Raw genomic sequence first — 26,249 nt, forward strand, 5'->3', positions numbered from 1 at the left:
CCCAAACATTTGATCGGTAGTGTACTTGTAAAACTTCTAAAGCCTTTTTCAATGCTTTTCTTGTCTGCCACAATATTGTTTCATGTCTTTCTTCAGCAAACATTGATATGTGAATAATTGTGGTTAGAAATTTTAATCGATTGACCCTAAGAGATATGGTACGGATGCATCCAATTGATCTAAAATCTGGCTCACTTTGCATTCCTCTTCTAGCTGTTTCTTCAGCTCTTCCATGGTCTGGCTGAGAGCACTCTTTGTCCGCTGCAGCTGCATAACCAGAACCTCTCTCTCTTCCAGCCTGCGACTGACCTCAGCTGTTAATGGTAAGACCGAAAAGAGAGAACAAAGCCTTTACCAAGTGCCAGTGACCTTTTTCTCATATTATTTCAGCTCTGTTGTGCCACTTGTTTCTAAGACAAATGCAAATCTGAATTTCTATTGGAGACTTCCAATCATAATGTGCAATATATTTCCAGCTCCTGATCTTTATTCTGTTCCAAAGCGCAGGACACTGACCGCTCTCTGTTTGGGCCCATGCTTTTTGAGAGGTGACATCCATTAGCTGCCTCTGGAGTTCCTCTGCCTTGGTTTTAGACTCATTCATCTGGTCTTCATACATCCGGCACATTTTCTCTGTTGTGGCCTGCAAACAACAGTCTCTTTGTTATTTCTCTCATTTGGTATGTAACAGCAGTTAATAAAGTATTTTTCAACCCAGTTCATGTTTACTCTATATGTTTTAACCATAAGCTCCATGGATGATAACACAACAGCATTATGAGTCTCAGGAACCACATTAAGCACACTGAGATGTCTTACTTTGGCTCTGGAGAAATGTTCAAGGTTCGATGCCAGATCTTCAGACTCCATTCTGATTTCTGCCTTTTCCTTCTCCAACTTCTGTTTGACCCTCTGCAGGTTGTCCAGTTGCTCCCCCAACTCAGCCACAGTGTCCGCATGCTTTCTCCTCAACATGGCCATAGTAGTTTCATGATGCAGTGAGGCTTCTTCCAGATCTCTCCGCAGCTTTAAGAAGTCAGCCTCCCGCTTCTTGTTCATCTCGATCTGGGCAGTGGTAGCACCTCCTGCTTCCTCCAGACTTTCACTTAACTCTTCTAGTTCCTTTGACACTTCAGTACGCTGCTTGTCTGATTTTGATCGAGCTGCTCTTTCAGCCTCAAGTTCCTCCTCAAGCTCTTCTATACGTGTCTGTAAAGAGTTTACCATAATACTGTTATAGTATAGTATAGTATACTATTATAGTAAACTCATTATGCAGACATGTAATTTTCGGTCATTAGCCAAATAATTACCTGTAATTCTTTTATTTTCTTCTGCAGCTGAATAACCAAGGCTTGCTCCTCTTCAATCTTTGCACCTATGTGAACCATTTCAATGTCTTTCCTTCAAAAAAGACCATATGCAGATTTAATTAGATCTAATTTGATAATACAGCATAGCACAGTGCTTCCATTTGCAACATTAAGACTGCATAATGTCTGTAAAATCTCACTTCTTCAGTCTTTCCTCTAGCTGCTGTTTGTTGTTCTCCAAATCCATGGATGACTCAATGGAAATCTTTAGATCTCCCTCAAGCTTCCTCTTCACTCGCTCTAGATCCATACGCACTTTCTTCTCTTGCTCCAAAGAGCCTTCTAACTGTTGCGGTTAGGCAATAAATAATAATAAACAATGAGGTCTAAGAACTATGTAGGCTAATAAGCATTTTATTTCTACTTTAACCTGCTATGCAGTAAATCTTTGCTGTGAATAAGGAGTTATGGATTGTTATGGAGTCTTAAGTTTATCTCATAGGGGTTAACTGAGTCTACTTCATACTCACATCATCCACCTGCTGCTCAAGTTTGATCTTTGCCTTGGACAGCATGTTCACTTTGTTTTCTTCATTCTGCAGGTCTTCCAGAGCCTGCTGATGAGCATCCTGGAGGGCCTTTTTCTCTTTTGTCAGCCTAAGGATGGTTTCATCCAATGCAGCCATTTCCTCCAACAAGTTTTTCACCTGAGATTCAAGTAAAAAGACAGTTCTTGCTAATCGGTTCATTTGAGGATCTAATGCAGACCACATTTTCCCATACATGAACGTATCTTCCATAATGTACCTTGTTCTCAGTGGCATGCTTTTCCTTCTCCACCTTGGCCAAAGTAATCTCAAGGTCATCCAGGTCTTTCTTCAGCTCAATACACTCATCCTCAAGTTTGCGTTTCTTGGCCAGGAGAGTGGCATTAACCTCCTCTTCGTCCTCAAGCCTCTCCATCAGCTCCTTAATTTTCCCCTCCATCTGGATCTTAGCCTTGATCAGCAGGTTACAGCGGTCCTCAGCATCGGCCAGGTTATCCTGCTCCTGGGGTCAGAATGTAAAAAATTCTTCCCATCGTGCCTTTGACTCAATGTATGATGCATCAAGATATGATCATGAAGCCATCAAGAAATCATCATGTTAGTAACTATGTGATTCTGATTCGTAACTTCAACTTGTTTCATTGGTATGAATCCACTCTGACACTCACTGCTTGAAGCTGTAGGGAGAGGTCATTTTTCTCTTGCACCAAAGAGACCTGTCTCTCCTCAAACTCTTTCCTCTTCACCTCAGACCTCTCGAGAACCTCCTTTAGCTTCTGGAACTCCTCCTTCAGTGTAGCCAGCTCCTTCTCTGTAGCTGCGCTCCTCAGCAGGGGTTTGATCTTGAAGAACAGACACATCCACGGCCAGTTCTTGACAGCGTAAAAGGCACGGATGTTCCACTGAATGACCGTCAGAGCTTCCCTGAGTGAAGATAATCAGATGATGGCTTAATGACATTTTCTCTCTTTTTCATTTTCTTTCTCCTTCTAATATCAGGACAGTCATAACACTCTGATATTTCGACTTAATATCAAAATGAATTTCATCTCTTAAAATTTTCATTATAGAAGCGCTGTATTCAAGTCACTGTGTGAATTAATTGCATTTCAAACATATTTTTAAATTAATAGATCCAGGACAAAATAAGACTCAGGTCATTGACCCTGGTACTGGTACTAATAGAGTTGTCTAGGAAGTATTACAGATTACATAAAACATCAGATGAATACATTGCAAAGTTTCAACAAAAGATATTAGTGTAGGCCTAATTGAGGAGTATCAAGATAAAGCCTTTTACTCCTTCTCAAAACTCTTTCAAACTTGGCTCTTTTGTCCAAGAATAAAAGAAACCCCATTCATTTTGTGGCCTGCACCTCACACTCCCTGCCCTTGTTGTTCTAAATTAGCTCAGTATGTCTAGTACCAAATAGGGCCAGGCTGCCACACGCCATTGTTTCGTGTGTTCTATATCAGTAATCCCACTGTGATACTGAACATGCCTAAAGAGTAAATCAATTCCGCATTGCTGAAGTGTCGACACAATCAGGGACAGTCAAAGGTCAGGCAGAGGTTGTTGATTATCTAAAGCTGAACCCATTTGAAGAAACAAGAGGACTTAATCCCCTGTCACCTGGGATGGCATTTCAGCAATTTTCAGCCTGCTCCCAGCCAAATCTATTCTGGACAAAAGAGGGTTATTTATAATAAAGACGAGAGGGGGTGACTCTGGTAAGGAACCGTCAACAACTGGTATGTGCGCTGTTTGCGGGATATATGACCCACCTCCACACCTGCTTTTGTAAATGCCATTTGGGGTGGAGGGGGTTTAACCGGCTTTTTCTGTAGCGACAGCACACACACATACAAAACATACAGACACACGCCGGACACACGCCACAACATAGTCCGCATACACTTTGGACATTCCTCCCATTGATTTGCAGGCTTACAGCCCTATGCACACTCTCAACAGTTTATCGCAGTGCTTACAACGGGCTCAAGGAAGCGATATCTGCAATCTGACACTTTCTTTAGTCAGTGAGTAATAGCAACTATTTGCATTGGGTTATTTAGACACTTTATGACTAATTGTCATGGTTTGGGCATCCAAACAGCACATACTTCTCTTTCATCATCCTCCTGCGCTCCATCCGCATGAGTTTGCCCCTGCAGAAGGCCTGCAGCAAGGTTAGAATCTCAGATAGCCGTTCGTCCCTCATGTCTTCCAGCTGGCCAAGAAGTCCCGCCTTAAAGAAAACCTGAAGCGCACAGATTCGCAGGTCAGTGTAGTGTAGGATGGGCTTCGAGTGTCTGAAAATAGTGGGTATGAAGGGAGTGACAGAGGACAAATTCATGAACCAACCTTGCTGTGGCCAAACTTGTACTGGTTGTGGTCGATATCCAGAGACCCAAGCAACTTTTCTACAGCTTTCCTGCTGTCCACATATGTGTCCTCTGGGATGGCCAAAGGGTTCAGGATACGGTAACTAGTAAATCATGAAGGTTTAATTAAATATCTTTATTCATTTTTCTATTAGAGTTGTGTGCCTTTCAGAATGGACTTTTAAGTGGCTAAATTTGAATTGAGCTAGTAAACCAGATGCACAATTGCAAGTTGAATTTGAATATAAGTAGAATTAAAATTAAGTGAAAATCATAGATATTAATATTAATATAATAGAGATTACAAATGTGATCCATAAACAAAAATTCACCGCTGTTTGAACTCTGCATAAAGAATGCGATTGGGAAATCCCTTCCTGCAAATGCGGATCCCTTCCAGGACTCCATTGCAGCGAAGCTGGTGCAGAACCAGAAATGGCTCCATTATCCCTATCAGATACAAGAACAAAAACTGAAGAGAAGACTGATGGTGTGTTTACAGTAGGTTTATGGAGAGCTTGTTGTACAACAAATGGTATTATCCTCTACACTGATTTTTTTTATTTAATTATTTTTGTACCTGGAGTCTTTGTCTCATTGGGGATAATGCATCTCACAAAATGAGGCTGAGTGCTTCTCAAATTAGTCATCAACTTGTTCAGATTCTCCTAGAGTGATAGAGAAGGAAAGAGCATTCAACATGTAGTCCATATTATTATGTACTAGTTCTGCTAACTACTGAGTCAGATCTTACCTGCATCTTTCAATCTGTAGCTGGTGAAAGCTGAGCCAGCACAGACTTAAAGTGATGTTCATGGGTCAGATTACCTAAACATCACTGCAAGTCTTAAATGGCTCACTCTCCAACACCATTTCCAATATCTATATAGTTTTAACATTTGCAGATATTTAAAAAAGAGTTTCTGGTCCATTTAGATATAACATAATTGGACCCACCTTATGCAGCTGGGACACTGTTTGAAAAGATGCTCCTTTCTTCCTCTTCTCTTTGCTCCCTGGCTTTGCTTCTGTTCCCAAAAGTATACATGGGGGGAAAAAACCTTAGTACAGTCAGGTCCATTGGTATCAACTCTTGAATATAACTTATAATAATATGCACCTGAATCTAAGCTGATGAAGTTCTCGAAGAGGCTTGCCATTAACTTGTTTGACGTCCTTTGGAAGATTCCCACCACTGTTTCATTCAGAGGATCTCTGTTTTTGTCGAGCCATCCACTGATGTTGTATGGCACCTGGCAAAACACATGTATGTGAATTTATATTATATTTTAAGTTAATTATTTTGATCAAGGCTTGAGCTATCACCATTGTGTCACTGAGCAAGGCACTTAACCTCAGCTTGCTCCAGACTATCTCTGTTACTTAAATGGTGCCATTCTATGGCGGCAATGCATACTGTAAATTGCTTAACAAATTCCACTGGCCTTATAAAGTGGCTTATAAAGACTCTATTGTATGCTATGGTAAAAATAGCCTTGAAATATGTGTGTAAATATGAAGTTATTTCCACTCACCACTCCGGCGTAGTGCACCAGCTCAAAGTGAGTCTCATATTTGCGTTTTTTGTCTGGCCTCGGCTTCAGGAAGTTGGGAGACTTGCCAAAGTGATTATCATAGAGTTTAGCTTTGAAGCTGCTCTCTGTGGCTTTAGGGAACATGCACTCCTCCTCCAGAATAGACAGTATACCCAATGGCTGCAAACAACACAAAACGGATGTAACAGCTAGAGTTGCTTAGTGTACTCTGTATAATTGTATTAGTGTAATCGTATACAGACATACACATGCTTTCACACAATTATATGTAATTCTGTATCAACCCTCTCAATGAGGTCAATGCAGGCCTGCAAGTCTAATCCGAAGTCTATGAAAGTCCACTCTATGCCCTCTGTCTTGTACTCTTCCTGCTCTAGGATGAACATGTGATGGTTGAAAAACTGTTGCAGTTTCTCATTTGTAAAGTTGATGCACATTTGCTCAAAGTTGTTGAACTGTTCAGGAAAAAAAGAAGAGAAAGAGTTTAAGGTACAATGAGAACTGAATAATGGATGGGTATCAATACACATTTCCTGATTCAAATTTGATTAAGTTCTCAATTTGATCTGACTTTGATTCAATTTTATTTCAGTTCATTTAGGTATGTATCAGTTGCAATGTCCATTTCGCTTATATAAGATACATTTTCTTTCTGTTCTTGCTGTAAATTATACAGGAAGCATTCTAACTTGGTACTTCAGTTGCAATAATAACTTGTTGTTGATTCAGTAACAAGGATTCAAAGAGCACATTCAGTGAATTAGTTTTTAAATGATTCATTAAAAGCACTGACTTAAAAAAGTAATTTGTTCTTTAATTGGACTACACTGTTTGCAATGCATATATTTTGTTCACTAGCAAGAACCAGTTTATAAGAGTCATTTTTTCATGAATCACTGAAAAGTGGTGCAGAAGACATTGTCATAAGCTAAAAAAAAAAAAAATCAATCTTGAGATTTTAAGAAATGAAAATTGTGACAATGAAATGAGGTTTGCGATTAATGCGAAAATCCATATTTTTACCCAGCCCTAATTTTGTGTCTTGTATCTTTAAGATCCACATGTGATGAACAGAGTGTGGTAAGGAGTGATGCAAAGCAATTTGATTGACAGTAATCAACTGACTTACCTCAAAGATCTCAAAGCCTGCTATGTCCAGCACTCCTATGAAGAACTGACGAGGGAGGGCCATGTACAGGGTTTTATTAATTCTGCTCACCAGCCATTTAAACATGCGGTCATATGTGGCTTTGGCCAAAGCACCAACTGCATAGGTCACCTGTCATGATACAAAAGCCTAAATATTCTTACTGCTAGATGAAATGATATGGCAGGGATGTTAATTCATCATTTACTGACCAAACTGACCTGTTCAACTGTCTGTCCTCTAACAATGTACTCATTGCCCACTTTCACTCTGGGGTGAAGCAGTCCCTTTATGAGGTCAGCTGAACTGATCCCCATGAGATAGGACGCTTTGTCCGCACCTGGGTAACAAAACCACAGCGCTTAGCCAAACCAAGCCACTAACTGAAAACCTAGCTTAGGACAGAATCCCTCTTACTTTCAGTGCCGTCCGCCTCTGCTTGCTCCTCTCTCTGCCTCACTTTGAACCTCATGTTGCCAAAGTGCATGATAGCACCGACTATCTTGTAACAGCCATACTTCTCCTCAGGGGTGAAGCCAAGGGTGTCCATTGCATGCTAGAGGATGGTAAGCAAGTTTCCCTATAGGTGAGTGGTCATTCAATGTATCTAAGAATCTCTTTACAAGGATCTCCATCATACAACAGTACTTACGTCAGTTGCAAGCAGTTCATCTCCATCATCCAGGTGGTCCACAGTTGTAACACCCTGCGAGCAGAAGTGGAAGTCAAAGGGATTTGATGACACCAGCAGCATATCTGTGATGGAAGATGGAAGAGGTTTGATTTTGAAGTCACACAGTGCACTTTGGATGGAATTCTGCAGGCATATAGACGTCTATGCCTATATATATTCCATACTTCAGCTTAAATAGTAGTCATACTTTTAAGTGTTTCCTCTGAATACCTTGGAGTTCTGGTTTTCTGTGTGAGAGGATCTGGTAGTAGATGTGGTAGCTTCTCTCTCCAGCTTGCTGAAAAATCACTCTGGATTTTTCCAGAAGATCTTAACAAAAGAGAATGTGAAAAGGAACAGGATTTGAAAGGGGAAAAAAAACTATATTTAATCTATTGACACAGTAATATTTTTCAGATCAGCTTACAGATGTCAATGTCAGCAGATGCTAGTTTCCCAGTTGGACCAAAATGTATTCGTATGAATTTGCCCTGTGTTAAAGAGAGGAAAGAATGTGAAACGGAGAACAGTATTGAAAGGAAATTAGATGATATTCTCCTCTTATGATTTTCACTCACAAAACGGGACGAATTGTCATTCCTCAGGGTTTTTGCATTGCCAAAAGCTTCCATAGCTGGGTTGGCCTCAATGATCTGATCCTCTAATGTACCCTATTCACGTTGAAAAGAGAGAAATGTGTGAGTTTTTAATCCAACACCAACATTATTTCAATGAGTAGGACAGAACAAACTAATGGAAATGAAAATTAAATATTATACGTCATGATTGAGGGGAAAATAGATGATGTCAGGGTTTCTTCAAAAAGACAAAGAATGAAAATGGAGCATATAATGTTAAAAACAAGAGACGATAATGAGAGACATTGCAAAAAGGGAAAAGGGCAATGTAAAGAGTGGTATAAAAAAGGGTTTATAAAAACATACTGGAATGGGAATACAAAACTAGGGTATCAAAACTCTGAGGGTCACTCCTTATCGGTTAAAAGGATGTCTGTGAATCCAAAAGGAATAAACATTCAGACATTATTAAAAATCCCCCAAAACAAGATGTAGAGGAACAAAAACTAGGGATAAGGATGGGTGATGACAAAAAGACAGAAGTGAAGTTTCTGTCCTTACTCCTTTTTTTCCCCCTGCATCGCCAAGAGCAGCTATAATGGCAAAATACTGAATTACACGTTTCGTGTTGACAGTTTTGCCAGCACCGGATTCTCCGCTAGGCATGGACAAAATTTATGTGAAATATACATGAAACAATATTAAATCCAAGAAGTGAAGATAAAAGAAGAAAAAAAGACAACTTTTCAAAATGGTAAAAAAACCCATTTTTTTTATACCGCTTCATGATTAAATAATGAGCAAAAAGGTTTCAGGTCATTTTGACCTAATAGTTGTAGAATAGAGATGTAATGGGGTAATGGAGGGTCACTTACGTGATAAGCATTGACTGGTTTTCACGATCTACAAGAGAGAAAAAAACAGCTCAGATCACTTAATCAGTACATGTTAAAGAATAAAGACAATTAAATGTATCAGTTATGTTTTGACCTACAGTAAAGTGCTATTAAGAATCAAAATACATGTAAAATATACGATGTGGAAACTGAGATCAAAAGTGAAGAGTGTTTCAAAACGTACTTTTTAGCATGTCATTGTAGGCATTGTCTGCTATGGCATAGATGTGAGGTGGAACATCTGTGCAACGCTTTCCCTTATACGCGGCTACCACTTCAGGAGAATAGACGGGAAGCCATTTATACGGGTTAACTGTCACACAAAACAGCCCTGAATATGTCTGCAGACAGACAAAAGAACACGCAATAAGACTGAGACAGCCCTAAAATTATACAACAGTCATAAAGAACATTACAGAATCAGATAACTCTCAAGTTATTCTTAAACCTCTTTTAGTTACAGACAGCTGTTCATCAGTAAATGATAATGTGATGTCTCACGTAGATCATCCAGAAACTGTAGCGACGGCTGAGGTTGAAAAGAACAGAGGCCTCGTTGAGGTGCGTAAGCATGGCCATGTCTTCAATCATGTCAAACTTCGGGGGATTCATCTGCTGAATGTCTTCCTCTTTCACTGTTAACATCTGTCAGTATTAGATTGCAGTATTTAATTACCACCTTGTGATATGTTTTCTATTTCCATTGCAGATCAAATGTAGTTACTTGCATGAAAATATGCAAAACTGAGAAAATGCTTTTTTTTTTCTCACTTAAGTATGCTGAACTTAAATGTCTTTGAGTTGCTTGCTATAAATACAATATAATACACACATCATAAAAAACAGCTTTTTCAGAAGCTCACAAGATAACATGAGCATTGTTTTGATGTACACTGCAATAAAATATAATTTCTTTAATCTATATTTTTTCTATAGTAAAAATGTATTAAGTTTACTTTTCTTTATTTGTTTTTTTTAAGCATGAACAAATAAATTATTTGACTTTAGTTTAAAAGAAGAAAAAAATATTTCCCAATGAGGTAAGAAAGATAATTTAAAGATTTTTCTCTTAAAGCAAGTCTTATGCAATTTCTTCTCAAGTAAATGTATCTTGTTGTAACAATGCTATACTTACTGAAAAATAAGACAAACGGTGATTAAGAAAATTATTTTTTTTTGCAGTGTGATCTCAGGAAAACAACAAGGCCAATTGACGTTTGACTGACCATTCCATCTTTGGTCTCCACCATGACTTTGTCTCCATCAGTGTCTTTGATCTCCACCTCAGTGTAGGCTTCTTTCTCATCTGGAATCCAAACACGTTTCTTCCCTGCACACAGAAGTATGTGTGGCTCTTCTGAAATTTACAGCCAGGTAACTAATAACATTACATACCATGGTAGGTTTCCTCTTATGCACATGCTACACAAATTGAAAATAACACTATTATTATTATTATTAGCCTACATTATGTAGGATATAATATAGATGTATTTTGTATTGTTTTGCATGTAATAAATTAGATTGTGTTATGTCAAAATATCTAGGAAAAGTCACTATTCTAGGAGTGTTTACATGCACACTACATGCTCATTTCAATCAGTAACCCATTCATTCAGAATCGGATATGATTTCAAATCAATTCTTTAAACATTTTGATAGGCTTGTGCACCAATAAAAAAAATCTGGTTTTCACACAGGACACAAACAGGATGTGTGACAGTACCATCAAACGCATGGGACTGCGCAGCGAGTTGTTCCAGGTTGGTTTTACGCAGAAATGTTGCCGCGTCTCCGAATTCCCTCAATTCCATAAAGCGGGACATGATTAACGCTTCTGGTCCCGGACCTGCGTTCAAAACACCTGTAACGTCGTAGAAACTTTGTTAGAAAAAGTTTTCTTCACTTTGTTGTGTTTGCCATAGGAAAAAAAAAACATCTCTAATCCACAATCTTGGTAAGAATTTGTGTGTGTACAAAAAAAAAAGTAACTTCTCGTCACATGCAAGGCACGGCGCCCCATCCAAACAGCGCTGTAAAAAACCACATGCATTTGAATACTAACCTCAGTAATGTCTAAACGGGTTGGCCTCGAAAGAAGTGGTCCGGTCCTCTTTTATTGTTTCCCTCAAGGTCAGAGTTGGGGAGATATGTCAGATACCCCCATGTGTCCGTGTGTGTTCAGTTGCTCATTGGCTGTGTGGCCGTGCGGTCCGTCCCTGCGCCTTCACAAAAGGCAAACAGGTTTGACGGAACCGTACTGTAAGGGGTTATTTTTAAAACGACATTGTTGTTGGTTGTGATTTATACACTTCTGTCTAGAGGTTAAATACGTGACCCCTCTATTTCTTTAAAAACTTAAGTGATGTTATAATTGTCCAAAAAGTGATTACAATAAAAATGCTAATTTAGGGTGCGAATTGTGGTGGCCTGTGGAGGGGTCTGGCCCTAAGGCTTGAACCCCCATAAGGGAACAAAAACAAAAGATTGGTGCGGGAAAGAGGGTTATTTTGTGCATACAACGTTTTCAGACAATATTTCTGTAACCACAAAAGTTAGATTATCACTAAATTGACCCTCGAGAAGAGACGCGTTTACTTGTGGTAACGATAGCCACAGTATCGAACCAAACACGTATATGCGGTATATTTGTGGCTTTATCAGAATTAGAAATATAAGTTTTATATGCATATCTAATTTTGTTATTTTATATAGTTGTTATTTATGATTACTTGCTAAATGTACTCATTAACTGTACACACAAGATCTGCATAACGTTCATACTCGATTACTGATAGCCTACAATCAGATCCTCCTCAGCAAATAGGCGCCTCAGAAGCTGTCGACCTTGAGGGCTAAAGCTGAGATAAGTGTCCTCTAGCAGAATCCAGAGCCTACTATGTAGTCCGAAAATAGAAGAGAATACAACTCCTGTTCCCAATAGCCGGCATTCCGTGCAGAGATAGCTATGCTGTGTGGCATGGGTTTGTGGTTAAAGAGGCGGTGCTCTGTTTTGTTTCCCTTAGAAATTACTAATCAGTCAGTGATCAAACACTGAAAGAGCGTCCACATTATCTAAACCCTATAAATACTGTCAGAGGTGGACAGATGTCACCATTTATGTTTGGTACGTGTTTATACTGAAAGTGCTGTTAAACTCTCTGTTCCCTAAGTGACTTTTGATAAGTACACATTATTTTTTATATTTTATTTTTGTTCATTTATTTTTATTTTTATTTTGTAGTGACATTAGGAATGATGTAATAAATTAGATTACATCATACAGCAATTTTAGAGTTGAGGAAACTTATTTTTGAAAACACAGTTAGCTACATTACAAGCTACATACAAAAAAATAGCTAACTACACTGGAGTTATTGAATATGTTTTCGTAAAAAAAGTAAACTATTCAGTGATGTAATTTATAATTAAGTCAAAGCTTACACCAAAACAATGAGGGCTTCTAAATGAATGATCAATTAGTGTGGCTGTATTAAATTGAACAGACCAATTTATATATCCAGTTACCATCACACATATCCTGTTTACATAACCAAAACAGAAAATAGTATATGGTGCAAGGACATGAAACTGTGAATTGTTTTGTAATCTGTTTGTTTGGAAGAATCAATTTATTAGAATAAATCGGACTTTCCAATGCTGCATAGGACAGAGAACTGTTTTAAGATGAAGCGATTCATTAAAATGAATCAGACTTTCCGTTACCAAGGACAGAGAGAAGAGTTTAAGATGAACTGATTCATTAGAATGAGTCAGACTTTCAAACGCTAATCATCAGAGAGAGCGAACCATTTAGGTGAACACTTTGATTATTTCCTCAGTTCAGCGTTTAAAAAGCGTCTCTCTCCAACATTATACAAATAATTACAATGTCATTTGCCATAAAAGAGCGGCCGACATGGCACACCTGAACAAAGCTTCCAGGAACCAGGGTTTGAAGTTCTACACATGGTGAGCAGTTGTTTCAGATTATCAGCTCTCATCCAGTGGCACAAGGCTCTACCACAGAGACTAAAAGGTCAGAGGTGGAGGAGGGTGGTCACATTCTGTATACCCACGCCCAATGGAGGCAAGAGAAATACACACAAACTGCCTCTTAATAAATGTTTTCCTCTTGCCAATCAAAACACACAGTATCTCCTGGTCTTCTAAATCCTATGTGTGATATGTGAACCAGATCCCAGCTGAGCAGCGTTCAATTGCTCCACAATTCAGGATTCTACATTAATTTTTCCCACTGATCTGCCTCTGACAGTGGCGTAAGACCCTGGGACACAGCAACACGTCTGCACATGTGTGTGTGATTGAGAGTGAGAATGAAGAGAAGGAGAGTTTAGGAAACCCTAGATGTCCAAATCTCAGGATTACCAGCCAGCCTGTCCCCGCAAATCAGCAATAATGTAAGCTAATCAGTCTTTTAGCAAGTGACTCACTGGATGGAGACAACCAGTGCCATCTGCATTGTGTTAGGTCTCACACACACACACACGCTCAAACACATAACCTATATATGAGCACCCACAGCTGTCTGCCTATTTTAGTCTGGATTTTGACAGCACTATATCTCTCCCCCCAAGATCCCCCATAACAATCCCTGACGCCTTCACCAGAACAATAGCCAGCAGCTTACATAAACCTTTTAAACTTAGAAAGCACTCAGGCTCAAGAATAGCACAGCCATTCTGGCGCAATCCCCTGCCACACGGTAAGCCCAGAGAGGATGGACAGAGTTAACAAAATCAACCTTGACTTTAACAATCCTAGATGCCTGATTCGAGTCTATGTGCGTGGATGCTCAAAGTTTCAGTTACATTTTATAAAGCAGATAGATTTGATTCTAAATTCTGATTGGATGAACCATGTTTAAAGCCATTGTAAAACATGCATATACACTCACCTGTGGCTGCACATCAGTTGAATTCTATTAATGAACCAAGTTGCTTTGTTGTTTGTCCAACAGTCCACAGTAAGGCTAATGAACTGCATTAATTGATTGAACAATTATTTCTTCTTCTCATTACTATAATAACTAAAATACATTTAAATTAATAATAATTAAATTCTTTCATTTACAATTTTTTATTTCTAATATAATAATTTAATAATAATAATGAGAAGAATCGATCCACCAATTAATATAGTTCATATTGTTGGTTAATTAAATTGAATTTGTAATTGGCCAAAAATGTAAATTACTGTAATATCTTTCCGGCTAATCACTTTAGAATGTTTAATTGCTATACATTTACAGTGATCAAAATGAGCAAAACAAAAGCTGTGATGAATGTGACCATGTGCACACCTTCATAAACTCGCTTTATCTCTTCACCTGTCTCATTGTCTCTTAACATACCCAGTTTAGGCTTACACTATCATCATTACTATTTAAATAGTACATATGACCTGCAATTAAAATTCTCAGCCCCACTTACATACACCTGCACATCTCCACATTCATTCACTGTCTCCTACCATGGGACAATTGGAACCTTGACAGATTGGAATGAGAAGTGAATATGGGTTAATTCAGTCAGTCTCCCATAGTAATTGCTATGTGAAACAATTCAGTGCACAGGGATTGATGGAAACATCCACACGGCTGACTCAGAAAACCCACATTAGCCCTATCCAGCACTGCAACAACTGCTGGAGAATGCACACACACACACACACACACACACACACACACACACACCAGTACCATATTTACCCACAGTTCTCATCCTTCGCCTTATAGTTAGTATATCTGTGACTGTGTTAACTGTCATTTATTTACCATTACTACACCACTGCTCACTGATGCTAAATGAATGTAGCTATATTCAGATATTTTAGTTGTTTAAAAATGTTTACATGTATATGCATTATTAGATCGTCCTATATAATTCGCTAAGGCATCATGCCTGCATGTTCCACTCTATCCAACTGGCACAGGACTTGAGAAGACAAATGATATTTGTTGAAAATAAGAAGGGAGTGGTTGTGAAACAGAATATTTCCTCCAGTCATCACCTTGCAATGCGCAAGGTCAGAGAGATGGTAGTAGAATCGTGGTTTAACTTGTACAGCTCCAAAGGCTGCTGAAGAATCCTGTCAAGTGTATGGCATGGAGGCAGTGTAGTCTTACACCCTTGAGATGTCTAACACACATTCCCTCTGGGCTGCTACAACACTCAGATATTTAGTAGTTTGTTTATGAAATAAATGACAGAAGTTGTCTTGCGGGTAGAACGTTTAAACTTGTATGCATGCACTAATACCATTTTATGAACAGGAACCAAACACCATCCTACAGTATTCATTTTCTGTTTAACCACAAGTTTTTATTATATAGGATATGTACAAACATTTATATATGGATATGTACAAGAATCACTTTTAGATTAGTTTCGTTGTTGTTGTCACTAACAAAGTCATTTTGAAATTACTTGTCTGATACATTACAATGTTAGGTGAGGGCCATAGCAGTTCACTGGTTCTATGCAAGCTAATTAGGCAATATGAAACTAGAGTCTAGCATACCTGAGGAATTAACACTCATGACCGTGTAATCGCCTTTGCTTTTGAAGTCACACTGCATTTTATTTCTAGTGCTATGCACAGGTGGCATAGATTCAGAGTAACATAAAATAAAGGGGAAGCACTGTATTTAGTCGTTGTCCTCTGGCTTCTTTCAACAGGAATACTTTTCTTTCTTTCTTTCTTTCTTTCTTTCTTTCTTTTGTGAATGCTAACATCTTCAGGAGCACAATTTAGTTGCTACTGCCATCTATAGGACAACAGACGTACGTTGTCTGAGAAGTTAATAAAAACTACGCAATGAATTATTAATATGCATAACCTTTAAATATTATGCAATATTTGTACAAACTATATGCTTATAAATATATTACCAAAAACCATTTGTTTGTTTAAGTCAATCGTTTTCATTTCAGGTCTATATGAAATATTGTGTCCAAAAATTGCCATGGTAACAATAGTTTTGGCCAAAGTACTATCGTTAAAACAATTATTCTTGCTTCTTTAAAATAATTATGTATATATTAATTTGGGAACACTTTTTTGAACATTTTAAACAGATTTCAGGATTTTAATTTTAATTACTATTATTGTTTTATTTGACAGATTTAGTAAACACAACACAGTTTTGTTGTTTTTAACTTTGGGTTTTATATTTATTTTGGTAACTTAACTATGGTGAAAAAATTCATGCTGCGTTCTCAGTGGACTATTATTTTGAAATAGTGAACGTCAGGTGATCATAGTGGAACGTTACTGCTCGCAGTAGTAACACACGCTCATATCAATACGCGTAATTAAATATACAGTTGATTCATTTGTTTATCGCTCGTCCTGGAATGGCGGAACAGATCACGAGAGAAGATGCGTTGACACGGGAGGGCTACAGACATGCGTGTCACATTATGCTGTACGGAGACTCTAGTGCCAAACTCTTCGGGAAAATCCCAATCAAACATATAGTACTGGTAAGGAAGAGTGCTCTTACTGTGACATGTACATCTATTTACCTTTATTTGAAGAGTGCGACTGCGACAGGTGCACTATATTAAAGCAGCAAGTTAAAAACAAAATGCAAATGAACGCCCTGAACCTGAATTCAGATTACTGTCATTCAGATGCAGATGCGTTTTGATGGCTTGCTGGGTTTTCCAGGGGGGTGAGTTCATCTTTCAGCACGGAAAAAATAAGTAAATCATCTTGAAAAGAATTTAAAGTTGTTCATAAATGAACAGGCTTTATTCATGGAGGCTGTATTTTATTTTATAATCTATAGATTGGTGAACCCATCTAAGGAGTCGCTGGAGGCGGGGCTTAGTAGAGAACTACACGAAGAGGTGGGCGTGGCTGTGCCTGTGGGCGTGGACAATCACGTGTCCTCTTGCCTTTCTCCATCTAGCCCTAGGCTCATCACGCACTTCTACATCAGGAAGATGACAGAGTCAGAGCTGAAAGAGATAGAGAGAGCAGCTGTAGCTGCAGCCACAGACCATGGTTTAGAGGTTAAAGCTCTTGTCTATTCTTTTCTTGTGTGCGTAAATATACTGCAACTTTCTTCTCTGTCTCCAGGTATTAGGTATGATCAGAGTGCCGCTCTACTTCCTGAAGAATGGAGGTGGTCTCCCCTATTTCCTGTCCCACTCGTTCATCAGTAACTCTCGGGCCCAGCTGCTCTCTGCCCTGCAGCACTGTAGGCTGCTGTCCCAGGGGGAGCTGGAGAAGGCTGTGAGACAGGCTGAGCAGATGAGACGCACAAACAGTGGTGATCCACACTGACATCAGTTTACACAGCGGTGCATTTTCACCCCTGGGCCACAGCTACATCACAGTAGCCCAACCCCCCATTGCCAGTAGAAACTCCCTCTTGTCCTCACCCTACCCTCAGTTCCTGATTCAGCCATGTGTACTCTCTGTAGATATCCTGTGTCTCAGAGGATCAGTCCTGTTTAACAGGGCCTTAACTGTTTATCATAAATTTACGAACAATTACTGACTCTAAATTCACTTAATGCTATTATTTTTACTTTATGTCAGTATTTCCTGTTCTACTGTACTAGTGCATCATTAGAGCTCTGGGATGTTGCAATAATTATTCCTCATAACAATTTAATTTTTAATTAATATGAACACATAATTTGCATTTGCAAATGAATAATATATTATTTATGTACAACTGCATAAGAGACTTGTACGCCATTTGTTTGTGAGAGTTAGATATTTGCAAGAGAAATTGTGCATGCTGGTTTGACTAATAAACGGCAGTCTGCATATTAGCATCAAATTTGTATCAAAGCTGAGGTTTTCATCACAACACATGCAGTACTTAGAATGACCACAGAGTTGCGCTATCAGGCTGCCTCTGTTACAAGCAAGTCTTTATCTCTGTTTGTAGTTTAAAGCTACAGTGTGTAATTTCTGGGCCACTTGCTTCACTGAACAGAATTGTAAAAATAATGATTTTTATTTTTTTTTTACATTCCCTTATCTGCCATTGGTTAGTAAACAGACAGTCCCACCCCAAACTCAGGCCATTGGTTGCACCAGTGTTGCAGAGAGCTACAGTGTTTACGCTTTTTGGAGAACTTTATGAGTGGCTTATTGTCTTACATCACCTTTAAATTAGTGTTACATGATGTTACTATTTAGAAAACTTTCATAACACCCATCAATAATGAAATGAGAGTGCAGTTCACTTTAACTCTTATTTCAGCTTCCCCTTTCTTGTAGGAAACAGTTCCAGAGAATTCATGACTTTCAGTAACTCCATTACTTAGAGGTCTTTCTATGACATGTCTAGCTCATATGATGGATTTTACTCATTTTCAGTAATTCACCGTTCTAATGATTACGTTGTAGCAGTATCTTGTAGCCCAAAACTTTGCTGCCTGTTTTGTTAAAAGTAGCACTTCACTGCTGGCTAGATGGGGTTTTAATAAAAGTTGACTGTCTATGAAGAAATGCAATTTTTAAAAAAAGTACTATAAAATCTATAGTTTTCACAAAAGCCCTGGAGCTGTCAAAAGTCCACTGGATTACATCTTTTGCTGACAAATAAACGGGGATATCTTGGTGCAAGTAACACTGAAAAATTCTGTTCATATACTACCGACACTGTAACAATACAAAGCTAGTTGAAAATTGGCAAACTGATGCTTTAAGCAGTTTTTATTCTGTTTTTTTTTTTCTGTTGTACGTATGTACTATGCCCTATATTCTGGAAAGCATACAGCTAACTTCTGAAGAGTCTTTAGATACATATATAAATGTAAGGGGTCTAAATGTGTGAGACCAGTCTACTAGTGAAAATATTTCTAGTTTGCATTTTCCCATTTAATTTTCAAACTTTTTATTACAAAATATATTAATATATATTGTAGTGAACTGAAAAATAATCCTAGTATTGGTTTGTTCCTCTTTTGCTTTAATGGCAGCAGCACTCAAATTTCATGCACTCTACAGGACAGGTATGTGTGAAACCTGATCATCATGTTCTCTAGATTTGAAAGTGATCCAAAGAACAATTTGAGCTTCAGTGGAAGCAGAAACATCTGTACAAAGAGTCACATGCTGCAATGTCACCAGTTTGCTTAAATATTAAAATATTTCCTATTTGTTCAGTTTTCTGGTTGAAAATGTTTCACATGAACCTCCTCTTGATTTCCAGGTTAAAAAACGGATTTTGAATCTCAGCTTTTACAGTGTGGTTTCAGACTTTGAACCCCATGATCAATGCACACATGCCTATGTGGTCTATTTATGTCACTGCTACATTCTGCAGTCCATCAGCATCTCTGAACAGCAGCTTTGTTGATGTGTTCATCAGGCCACAGCAGGTGAAATCAGCTTCGTAATCACCACTCAGTGTTCATTTGCATCGCTGCATGTGCAGTTTGGAGTGTGTGAGCCTATGAGTATGCATATGAAGCCAGAGACATGAAGTAGGTCAAAGCTGTGAGGACTGACTGACCAAGTGGAAACTGAACTGTCCCTAGGGAGGACAGGCCGGGGTAGTAAGGGCTGATGCGGGAAGAGGGGCAAGTGTAGACCAATGGTATCAGAGGCAGCACCGACAATAAACTGCTTATATGTTTGCTACCTGCCGGACCCTATAAATCGCTTCTGGTATTGCACAAATCTGACAACTTGCTATAAATGTTCATGTGACATTGATGTCCAAGTCACATTATGGCTTCTCACCAGCCACCCTCACAGTGGAGTCGCCTTTCCAAGCACTCATGGGTGGGGTGATGGTTCCCGTAGACCATTCGTTTGCCACAAGGGAACTGGAGCATGTGCAACAACCCTTGTCACAGCTATTATATCCATGATTTTGTAAGTCCTTACTGACCAACTACACACATACATGCTAAATATATTGTTTATGCTCACTGGACGCAGTTACAGTTTCATTATATGTGCACTCTGTTTAATAGTGCTGCTGGTGAACTGAATTTCTCTTTAGGGATCAATAATCATCAATATTTTTATATCTGGTGAGATTGGGCGGCACTGCAGCTGTAGATGTTTTGCTCAGCTGTGTGTGTTTCTGTCTGGTTTTATGTGTAAATATATTGTGTGTGTTTGTTTCACATTATAGGATTTAGGAGGCTTCATTTCTCTATTTGTCACATCCTGAGGATTTTACAGTGAGAGAAAGAGAGCGAACACAGGCTTAACACAAGAGAGGAAGGAAACAAGTACAGGAAAGATGGGGGAGGTGAAGGGGTTGAACTTCTCTTTGCACCTTACAAAACTCTGGACAAGAATTTTACTGTACAGTCAGCCAGAAATATTGAATTATTTATTAGATATTAAACCACAAAATGAAAACGATTACATTGCTACATTTACATTTCATTACTTTACTCATTTTAGATGTTAAAGGGATAGTTAACCCAAAAATAGAAATTCTGTCATTTACTCAACCTCATGTCATTCCAAAACCATGACTTTCTTTCTTGCTTTCTTTCTCACAAAAGAAGATATTTTGAGGAATTGTTTATACAATGGAAGTCAATCTGAACTGTTACTAACATTCTTCAAAACGACAGAAAGAAAAACCATACTGGTTTGCAACAACACGAGGGTGAGTAAATGATGACACAATTGTCATTTTTGGGTGATCTGTCCCATAAGGTCTTCTCATTTACAAAACTATATTTGCTTTCATGCATATGAGGTATTTTTACATAACGATGAAAAATATAACTGCCTCTTCTAAATTCATTAGCCAAGCATATTGATGTTTCAACAACAATTTTAAAGGGGTCATATGATGCGATTTCAATTTTTTCTTTCTCTTTGGAGTGTTACAAGCTCTTGGTATATCCGCTTCGTCATGCCTAGAGCTAATCCGTGCTGATCGCTGAGGAAATACATCAACTTCGCGCTGTGGATCGCCGGATCGGCTTTCACCGTGGAACGCCGTCATTTTTGCTCATAAAGGTAATAGTATACATCCTTCGGAACTGCAAAGGGTCTACTTGTATTTGTGTGCACTCACAATATCAACAAAACCTTGTGCTTTTGTAAAATAAGGAACACAAACAGGACGCGCTTTCTGTCCTCTTGGTTTTGAGCAGGAGCGCTTCACCGACATGATAAATATATCTATAGAATGCTTTAAATTACTATTTTAAGACGAAATAATTCAAATCGAAAACAAAAACTCTTTCATGTAATCCGTAAAGATGCAGTTCTCTCTAAAGGCACGTCCAATGAGGATGGATAGTCAACATTGACTCAGAAAACATTAGTTTATTAACCAATAATTCAACTATCCCCTCACTATTTTTGATTTTTTTTGTTTGTTTTTTATTTTATTATAATTTTTTTGTTTGTTTTTTGGGCTGATGTGCCAAAATTGTGTTTGCATTCAGTAGCCTAAAGGGCAGCATTTTTGTGCCATGTTTAAACATAACTAAATAAATAAAATTAATGTCATAAATCCCCACTGGATGCAACAAATGCCTCGTTTGTAATGGATTTTATTGGTTTTGTCTCATCCTGCTGGGAGATGGCATCACAATATGGTAAAGCGAGTAACATTTCCGTCACACGCTTGAGGTATTCGGCCAATCACAATGCACTGGATAGCTGGCCAATCACAGCACACCTCGCTTTTCAGACCGATGAGCTTTGTGAAAATCGACGCATTTCAGAAAGGCGGGGCATAGAGGAGAAGCAATAACAGTATGTGGAAAATAATGCGTTTTTTTAACCTTAAACCGCATAAACACATTTCATTACACCAAATAATGTTCTTTTTAGCAACATCATATGACCCCTTTAATAATTCTGGCACATTGACAAGTCACAACCCACACACAAACACTTCTCGGTATCCTTTTAGCATCTGAAGCGGTTGCTGTCACGAGTCTGTGACTGAGTAAATTGGCGGTTTTGTGGGCACCATTTCCTGTGATAACTCATCTGAAAACTCTTATTGTATGCATAACAATTATGGATCTAATGAGCTACACGAATGTTTGCACATGCATTGCATACTAGATGTGACAGGTCATTAGCACCTGAGCAACAGTCTGTTCACAAAGAACATGTTGCGTCTAAAAGCAAAGGCGCAGCGGTGGAAAGAAAAAGAACGTTTTTAAAAGTTGAACGGTCTTCCTATGTAAACGGTCTATGTTTTTATAGAGAAACATAACGCAGTGGAACGGAAAAACACGTTCTGTGTGAACCGGCCATTACTGCCAGCAGGTGTGTGTGTGTAGTCGGCCATTGTTTGTTTATCGCCCAGATTTTGCTATTACCCATTCAGTCCCTTTTGGATTGGCATTAGTATCAGTTTTATAGCTCATCTGCAAGAACATTAAATAAATTCATGACTGTACGTTAATCCTGAATGTGTGTGTGCGCGCGCGCAGAGAAAGGGGGGCTGGTAGTCCGCGAGCACAATGCAAGGTCATAAGAGAAGCATTTCATGGCCACAGAGAGGGAATATTAGGAATGAGAGATGGAGCAGAACGGGAGGGGGCAAAGTCTACGAGAGAACAAGACAGCATATTCATATCCATCTCTGTATTTATAGTAAGCCTGTGGGGAGGAGGGCGGAGGGGGCGTGGCTTCGGTTGTGCCATTCTCTCTGATTGCCTGAGAGCAGAGGAGACAGAGAGAGGCATGCGCGTGTGTGTGTGTGTGAACCAAAGAAGGGGAGCTGTTTTCTAGCATGCGTGCTTGTGTGTGTGTGCGTGCGTGCGTGTGTTTCCAACTTATTTTGAATGCTTTCCCTGAGAGAGAGAGAGTCATGTGTGTAGAGTGTCAGAGGGGGTGAAATCAAACTGGCTGCGTGAAATCTGAGTGACTCAAACACAGTGTTCTCTGTGTCCAGCGAGAGGGAAAGAGAGAGACAGAACCTATTAGAATGAGGTAAGACTGGGTTTTCTTTATTATTTATGACTATAAATTCACTGTGCAGTCCTCTCAGCATGACCGGTTGTATGTTTATGTGTTCTCACTCCACCTCCTCCTCACACACGCAGTGGAGGCTCACTGACATGTTTGTGTATGTATGACAGCGAGCATTTCTTAGATGCATGCGTTATTGAGTGTGTGCGCGTGTTTTTGGCAGATGCGTCCATCAATTCAATTCAATTCAATTCAAATTCATCACGTCCACGCATAGACTGCGTGCTTTTGCATACATGAATGATTGTGCGCATGAATACCACAAAGCGAGAGAAAGCCGCTAACTGACGGGCTGCTTCCTCTTTCAGTGTGTCTCAGCATTGATTGTTATCAGGCTGTCCGTCCCACCTCTTTGCTTCATTCTTCCACCTCAACACCTCCCCTCTCACCTCCTCTACCTCTGTGGTGTTGTCATTTGGCGGAGGGTTTCCCTCTGTGTCTCTCTCTCTCTTCCTCTTGCACAATCTCCTCCCTTTCATTTTCACACTTCTAATCACCCTTAAAGGAACAGTATAGGTTGAAATAAAATTTTTGTCCTTGTTTACTCTTCCTCATGTCCTTCCAAACCTGTATGAGTTGTCTGTATTCTGTCTAACATAAAAGGAGGTGTTTGGTAGAGTGTTCACACTGCTCCTTTCCATACAATGAAAGTGAATGGTTGTCAGGCTCTAAGTAAGAGAAAAAAAGTAGTCAATTTGCACAATATTCCTAGTCATCTGAAGTCATACTATAACTATGTGAGTAATAAACCTGCATTTATTTTGATCTTTGAAAAAAATCTTCCCCTCTACCTCTCAAATCTCTTTAATGGGATTTAAATATTCAAATATGAAATACACATTCAGAAAATACATGTTCAATAAATAAATATTCAGTTTTACATATTCAAATTTATTGTCACAAGTGGTGATAAGACACGCTAGATCCAAATACATTTTGCATCACTGACATTAAACCTACATGAACACAAATGAGATTTAATAGGAGGAATTGACCCAAAAATTCTGTCATCATTTACTCACCATCATGTCATTCCAGACCTGTATGACTTTCTTCTGTGGAACACAAAAGAAGATGTTTTGATCATTGTCAGTTGTCGATACAATGAAAGTCAATGGGGTCCAAACCAAGACTGGATGGGCATTGCATGGGCCAAATAAGCACTGAGACATTTTTCAAAATATTTTATTTTGTGTTCCACAGAAGACAGCATGTCATACAGGTTTGGAACTACATGAGGTTCAACATGAGTAAATGATAACAGAAGTATAATGAATTAATTTTCATTTTAAGAGTTAAATACTTACATTTCAGTCTGCTGCTCACAACAAAAGGAATGTATGACTTAGAAGACTTGAAATGATGGTCATATGGACCACTTGTGGTGTCATTTTTGCAGCTTGACAGTTTCTGGTCATCATTCACTTTCATTTTATGCAAATGAGAAGTGTCATCACTCTGCTAAACTTCTACATTTGTGTTCCAATTAATAAAATAATTAAACGGGTTCAGAACAACATGTGTATGAGGAAACAATAACAGATTTGTCATTTTTGGGTGAACTAGCCTTTGAAAAGGCAGATATGGGGCAGCTGGGATAGATGCTCCGTTGAAAGTTATTGAAGGGTAGATGTATGAGTCAGAGGGAAAACTTGGCAGATAAGCAGGGATGAAACGCAGGAGAAGAGAGATGTGCTCCTGATACCCACAGAGCACGTCACAATGTCAGACTTCAGGGGAAGTGCAGGAAAGACTACAGTGACTCAAGCTGCTTAATATGGGATTAGAGAGTGTGTGTGTGTGTGTGTGTGAGAGAGAGAGTGTGTCTGTGTCTGTGTTTGTTTTCATGTACACAAGCAGAAAAGGCGCAACAGTGCAGGAAAGGGAATCGTGAATATCAGATGAGCAGTCTCATCTCAGCATGACCTCTACTCAGCTCCTATTTACTGCTTTGAGCTGTCCCTCAAAGCTCTCGCTATCTCTTAAAAATGTTATAGCTCAGAAGTTGCTCTTTCTTAGCTTATGTGTGAGTTAAGGTAAATCTCAGTAATGTTAGTAAAGACATTTTAGAATGATTTCTGAAGGATTCTGAAGGATGTGACACTGAAGACTGGAGTAATGGTTGCTGAAAATTCAGCTTTGCCATGACAGAAATAAGTTACATTTTAAAATATAATCAAATAGAAATCAGTTATCTTAAATTGTAATAATATTTCACAATATTACTCAAATTAATGCAGCCATTAATCAAATAAATGCAGCCTTTTGTGAGCATAAGAGACATACGGACCCTAACCATTTGAACGGTAGTGTAGACATTGTTGAGATCTCTTCTGAATCTCTGAGTGAGATTACTGTACCCATTCCTCGGGAGCAAAATCTGAGACACAGGAGACTTAATCACAATGCTGACTAGGAAAAACCATTGAGATGCTTCAAAGATCTCATCTGATGTTTCATATTGGCAGCCATCAGAGCAAAGCATATCTTAATTAACTTATTAGTTTCAGGCAATATTTGCAGAAATGCATTTTTCCATGGTCCATAACATACATGTTCAGAATTGTGCTCACTTTAATGGCTCTTGGTGCAATTGTGATGTTATTTCATTATTTATTGTAGGTAATGAACATTAGCAACAAGATTTGTGGACAGACACACATCTGAAGCTGAAAATGAGATCAGGGTTGCAATAGGCTAACGGTTTCATGGATGTGGTATGCATTATCAATGGTCACATCACATGAGTTTCTATACTGTTGTGTAGGTAGTGATGTTGTGGTTTACTGTTGTATAATTTGACGAGTCTGTGTGTTTCCATTTTGAATGACATTTGATGTTTATGGGTATGTTGCACTTAATAGTGTGACTTCAGTATTGTATTGGCATTTTGTCAGGAAAGAGTGTGTGGGTACTGGTGGGAAATATACATTGTTTGTTTTAGCTGTGATTTGCAACTTTAGTACCGTTCAAAAGTTTAGGGTCAGTAATTTTTTTTTTTTTTTGAAAGAAGTTAATAGACTGTTTCAGCAAGGATGCATTAAAGGGGTCATATGATGCGATTTCAATTTTTCCTTTCTCAGTGTTACAAGCTCTTGGTGCATAAAGAAGATCTGTAAAGTTGCAAAGACTAAAGTCTCAAATCCAAAGAGATATTCTTTATAAAAGTTAAGAGTCAACCACGCCTA

General features: G+C 38.7%; 3 protein-coding genes across 7 annotated transcripts in view; 2 read left to right on the top strand and 1 right to left on the bottom strand.

Moving 5' to 3' along the window:
- The window catches only part of LOC107657025 (myosin-7-like), a 16,690-nt gene extending 5,485 nt beyond the window's left edge, over positions 1–11,205 (bottom strand). Inside the window, exons 1-30 of one of the 2 annotated variants that reach the window (XM_016445010.1) lie at positions 11,162–11,205; positions 10,823–10,960; positions 10,323–10,426; positions 9,598–9,741; positions 9,281–9,437; positions 9,076–9,103; positions 8,762–8,858; positions 8,201–8,293; positions 8,050–8,113; positions 7,854–7,952; positions 7,602–7,705; positions 7,367–7,505; positions 7,171–7,289; positions 6,932–7,081; positions 6,087–6,257; positions 5,782–5,961; positions 5,367–5,499; positions 5,204–5,274; positions 4,827–4,914; positions 4,579–4,696; positions 4,227–4,350; positions 3,986–4,122; positions 2,530–2,785; positions 2,121–2,363; positions 1,844–2,020; positions 1,514–1,659; positions 1,314–1,404; positions 820–1,209; positions 517–643; positions 196–314 (exon numbers count right to left, since the gene is read on the bottom strand). In XM_016445010.1, the coding sequence (XP_016300496.1) occupies positions 196–314; positions 517–643; positions 820–1,209; positions 1,314–1,404; positions 1,514–1,659; positions 1,844–2,020; positions 2,121–2,363; positions 2,530–2,785; positions 3,986–4,122; positions 4,227–4,350; positions 4,579–4,696; positions 4,827–4,914; positions 5,204–5,274; positions 5,367–5,499; positions 5,782–5,961; positions 6,087–6,257; positions 6,932–7,081; positions 7,171–7,289; positions 7,367–7,505; positions 7,602–7,705; positions 7,854–7,952; positions 8,050–8,113; positions 8,201–8,293; positions 8,762–8,858; positions 9,076–9,103; positions 9,281–9,437; positions 9,598–9,741; positions 10,323–10,426; positions 10,823–10,922 (3,969 nt within the window). In that variant the 5' untranslated portion in view covers positions 10,923–10,960; positions 11,162–11,205. Of the gene's footprint in view, positions 1–195; positions 315–516; positions 644–819; positions 1,210–1,313; positions 1,405–1,513; positions 1,660–1,843; positions 2,021–2,120; positions 2,364–2,529; positions 2,786–3,985; positions 4,123–4,226; positions 4,351–4,578; positions 4,697–4,826; positions 4,915–5,203; positions 5,275–5,366; positions 5,500–5,781; positions 5,962–6,086; positions 6,258–6,931; positions 7,082–7,170; positions 7,290–7,366; positions 7,506–7,601; positions 7,706–7,853; positions 7,953–8,049; positions 8,114–8,200; positions 8,294–8,761; positions 8,859–9,075; positions 9,104–9,280; positions 9,438–9,597; positions 9,742–10,322; positions 10,427–10,822; positions 10,961–11,161 lie in introns of those variants that run through there. The other variant, XM_016445011.1, reaches the window with a different exon arrangement.
- A 5,168-nt stretch (positions 11,206–16,373) lies between these two features.
- On the top strand, positions 16,374–18,852 carry LOC107657028 (U8 snoRNA-decapping enzyme-like). Its single transcript, XM_016445018.1, has 4 exons — positions 16,374–16,604; positions 16,755–16,795; positions 16,913–17,138; positions 17,206–18,852. The coding sequence occupies exons 1-4, from the start codon at positions 16,476–16,478 to the stop codon at positions 17,410–17,412; spliced, it is 603 nt and encodes a 200-aa protein (XP_016300504.1). The 5' UTR covers positions 16,374–16,475; the 3' UTR covers positions 17,413–18,852.
- Positions 18,853–19,863: 1,011 nt separating this feature from the next.
- LOC107657026 (SLIT-ROBO Rho GTPase-activating protein 3-like) overlaps positions 19,864–26,249 on the top strand; it is a 32,206-nt gene continuing 25,820 nt past the window's right edge. For 3 of the 4 annotated variants that reach the window (XM_016445012.1, XM_016445016.1, XM_016445017.1), the window contains exon 1: positions 22,802–23,022. The gene's annotated coding sequence lies outside the window, so the exon portion shown is untranslated. Of the gene's footprint in view, positions 19,969–22,801; positions 23,023–26,249 lie in introns of those variants that run through there. The other variant, XM_016445015.1, reaches the window with a different exon arrangement.

The sequence above is a fragment of the Sinocyclocheilus anshuiensis genome, unplaced genomic scaffold, assembly GCF_001515605.1.
Source record: "Sinocyclocheilus anshuiensis isolate Anshui unplaced genomic scaffold, SAMN03320099.WGS_v1.1 scaffold1453, whole genome shotgun sequence".
NCBI lineage: Eukaryota > Metazoa > Chordata > Actinopteri > Cypriniformes > Cyprinidae > Sinocyclocheilus > Sinocyclocheilus anshuiensis.

What these genes read in the sequence shown, in the direction of transcription:
- LOC107657028 (XM_016445018.1), top strand. Translation starts at nt 16,476, where the DNA reads ATGGCGGAACAGATCACGAGAGAAGATGCGTTGACACGGGAGGGCTAC. An exon ending in CAATCAAACATATAGTACTG is followed by an intron (nt 16,605 to 16,754) that starts GTAAGGAAGAGT and finishes ACTGTCATTCAG; the next exon opens with ATGCAGATGCGTTTTGATGG. An exon ending in TTGCTGGGTTTTCCAGGGGG is followed by an intron (nt 16,796 to 16,912) that starts GTGAGTTCATCT and finishes TATAATCTATAG; the next exon opens with ATTGGTGAACCCATCTAAGG.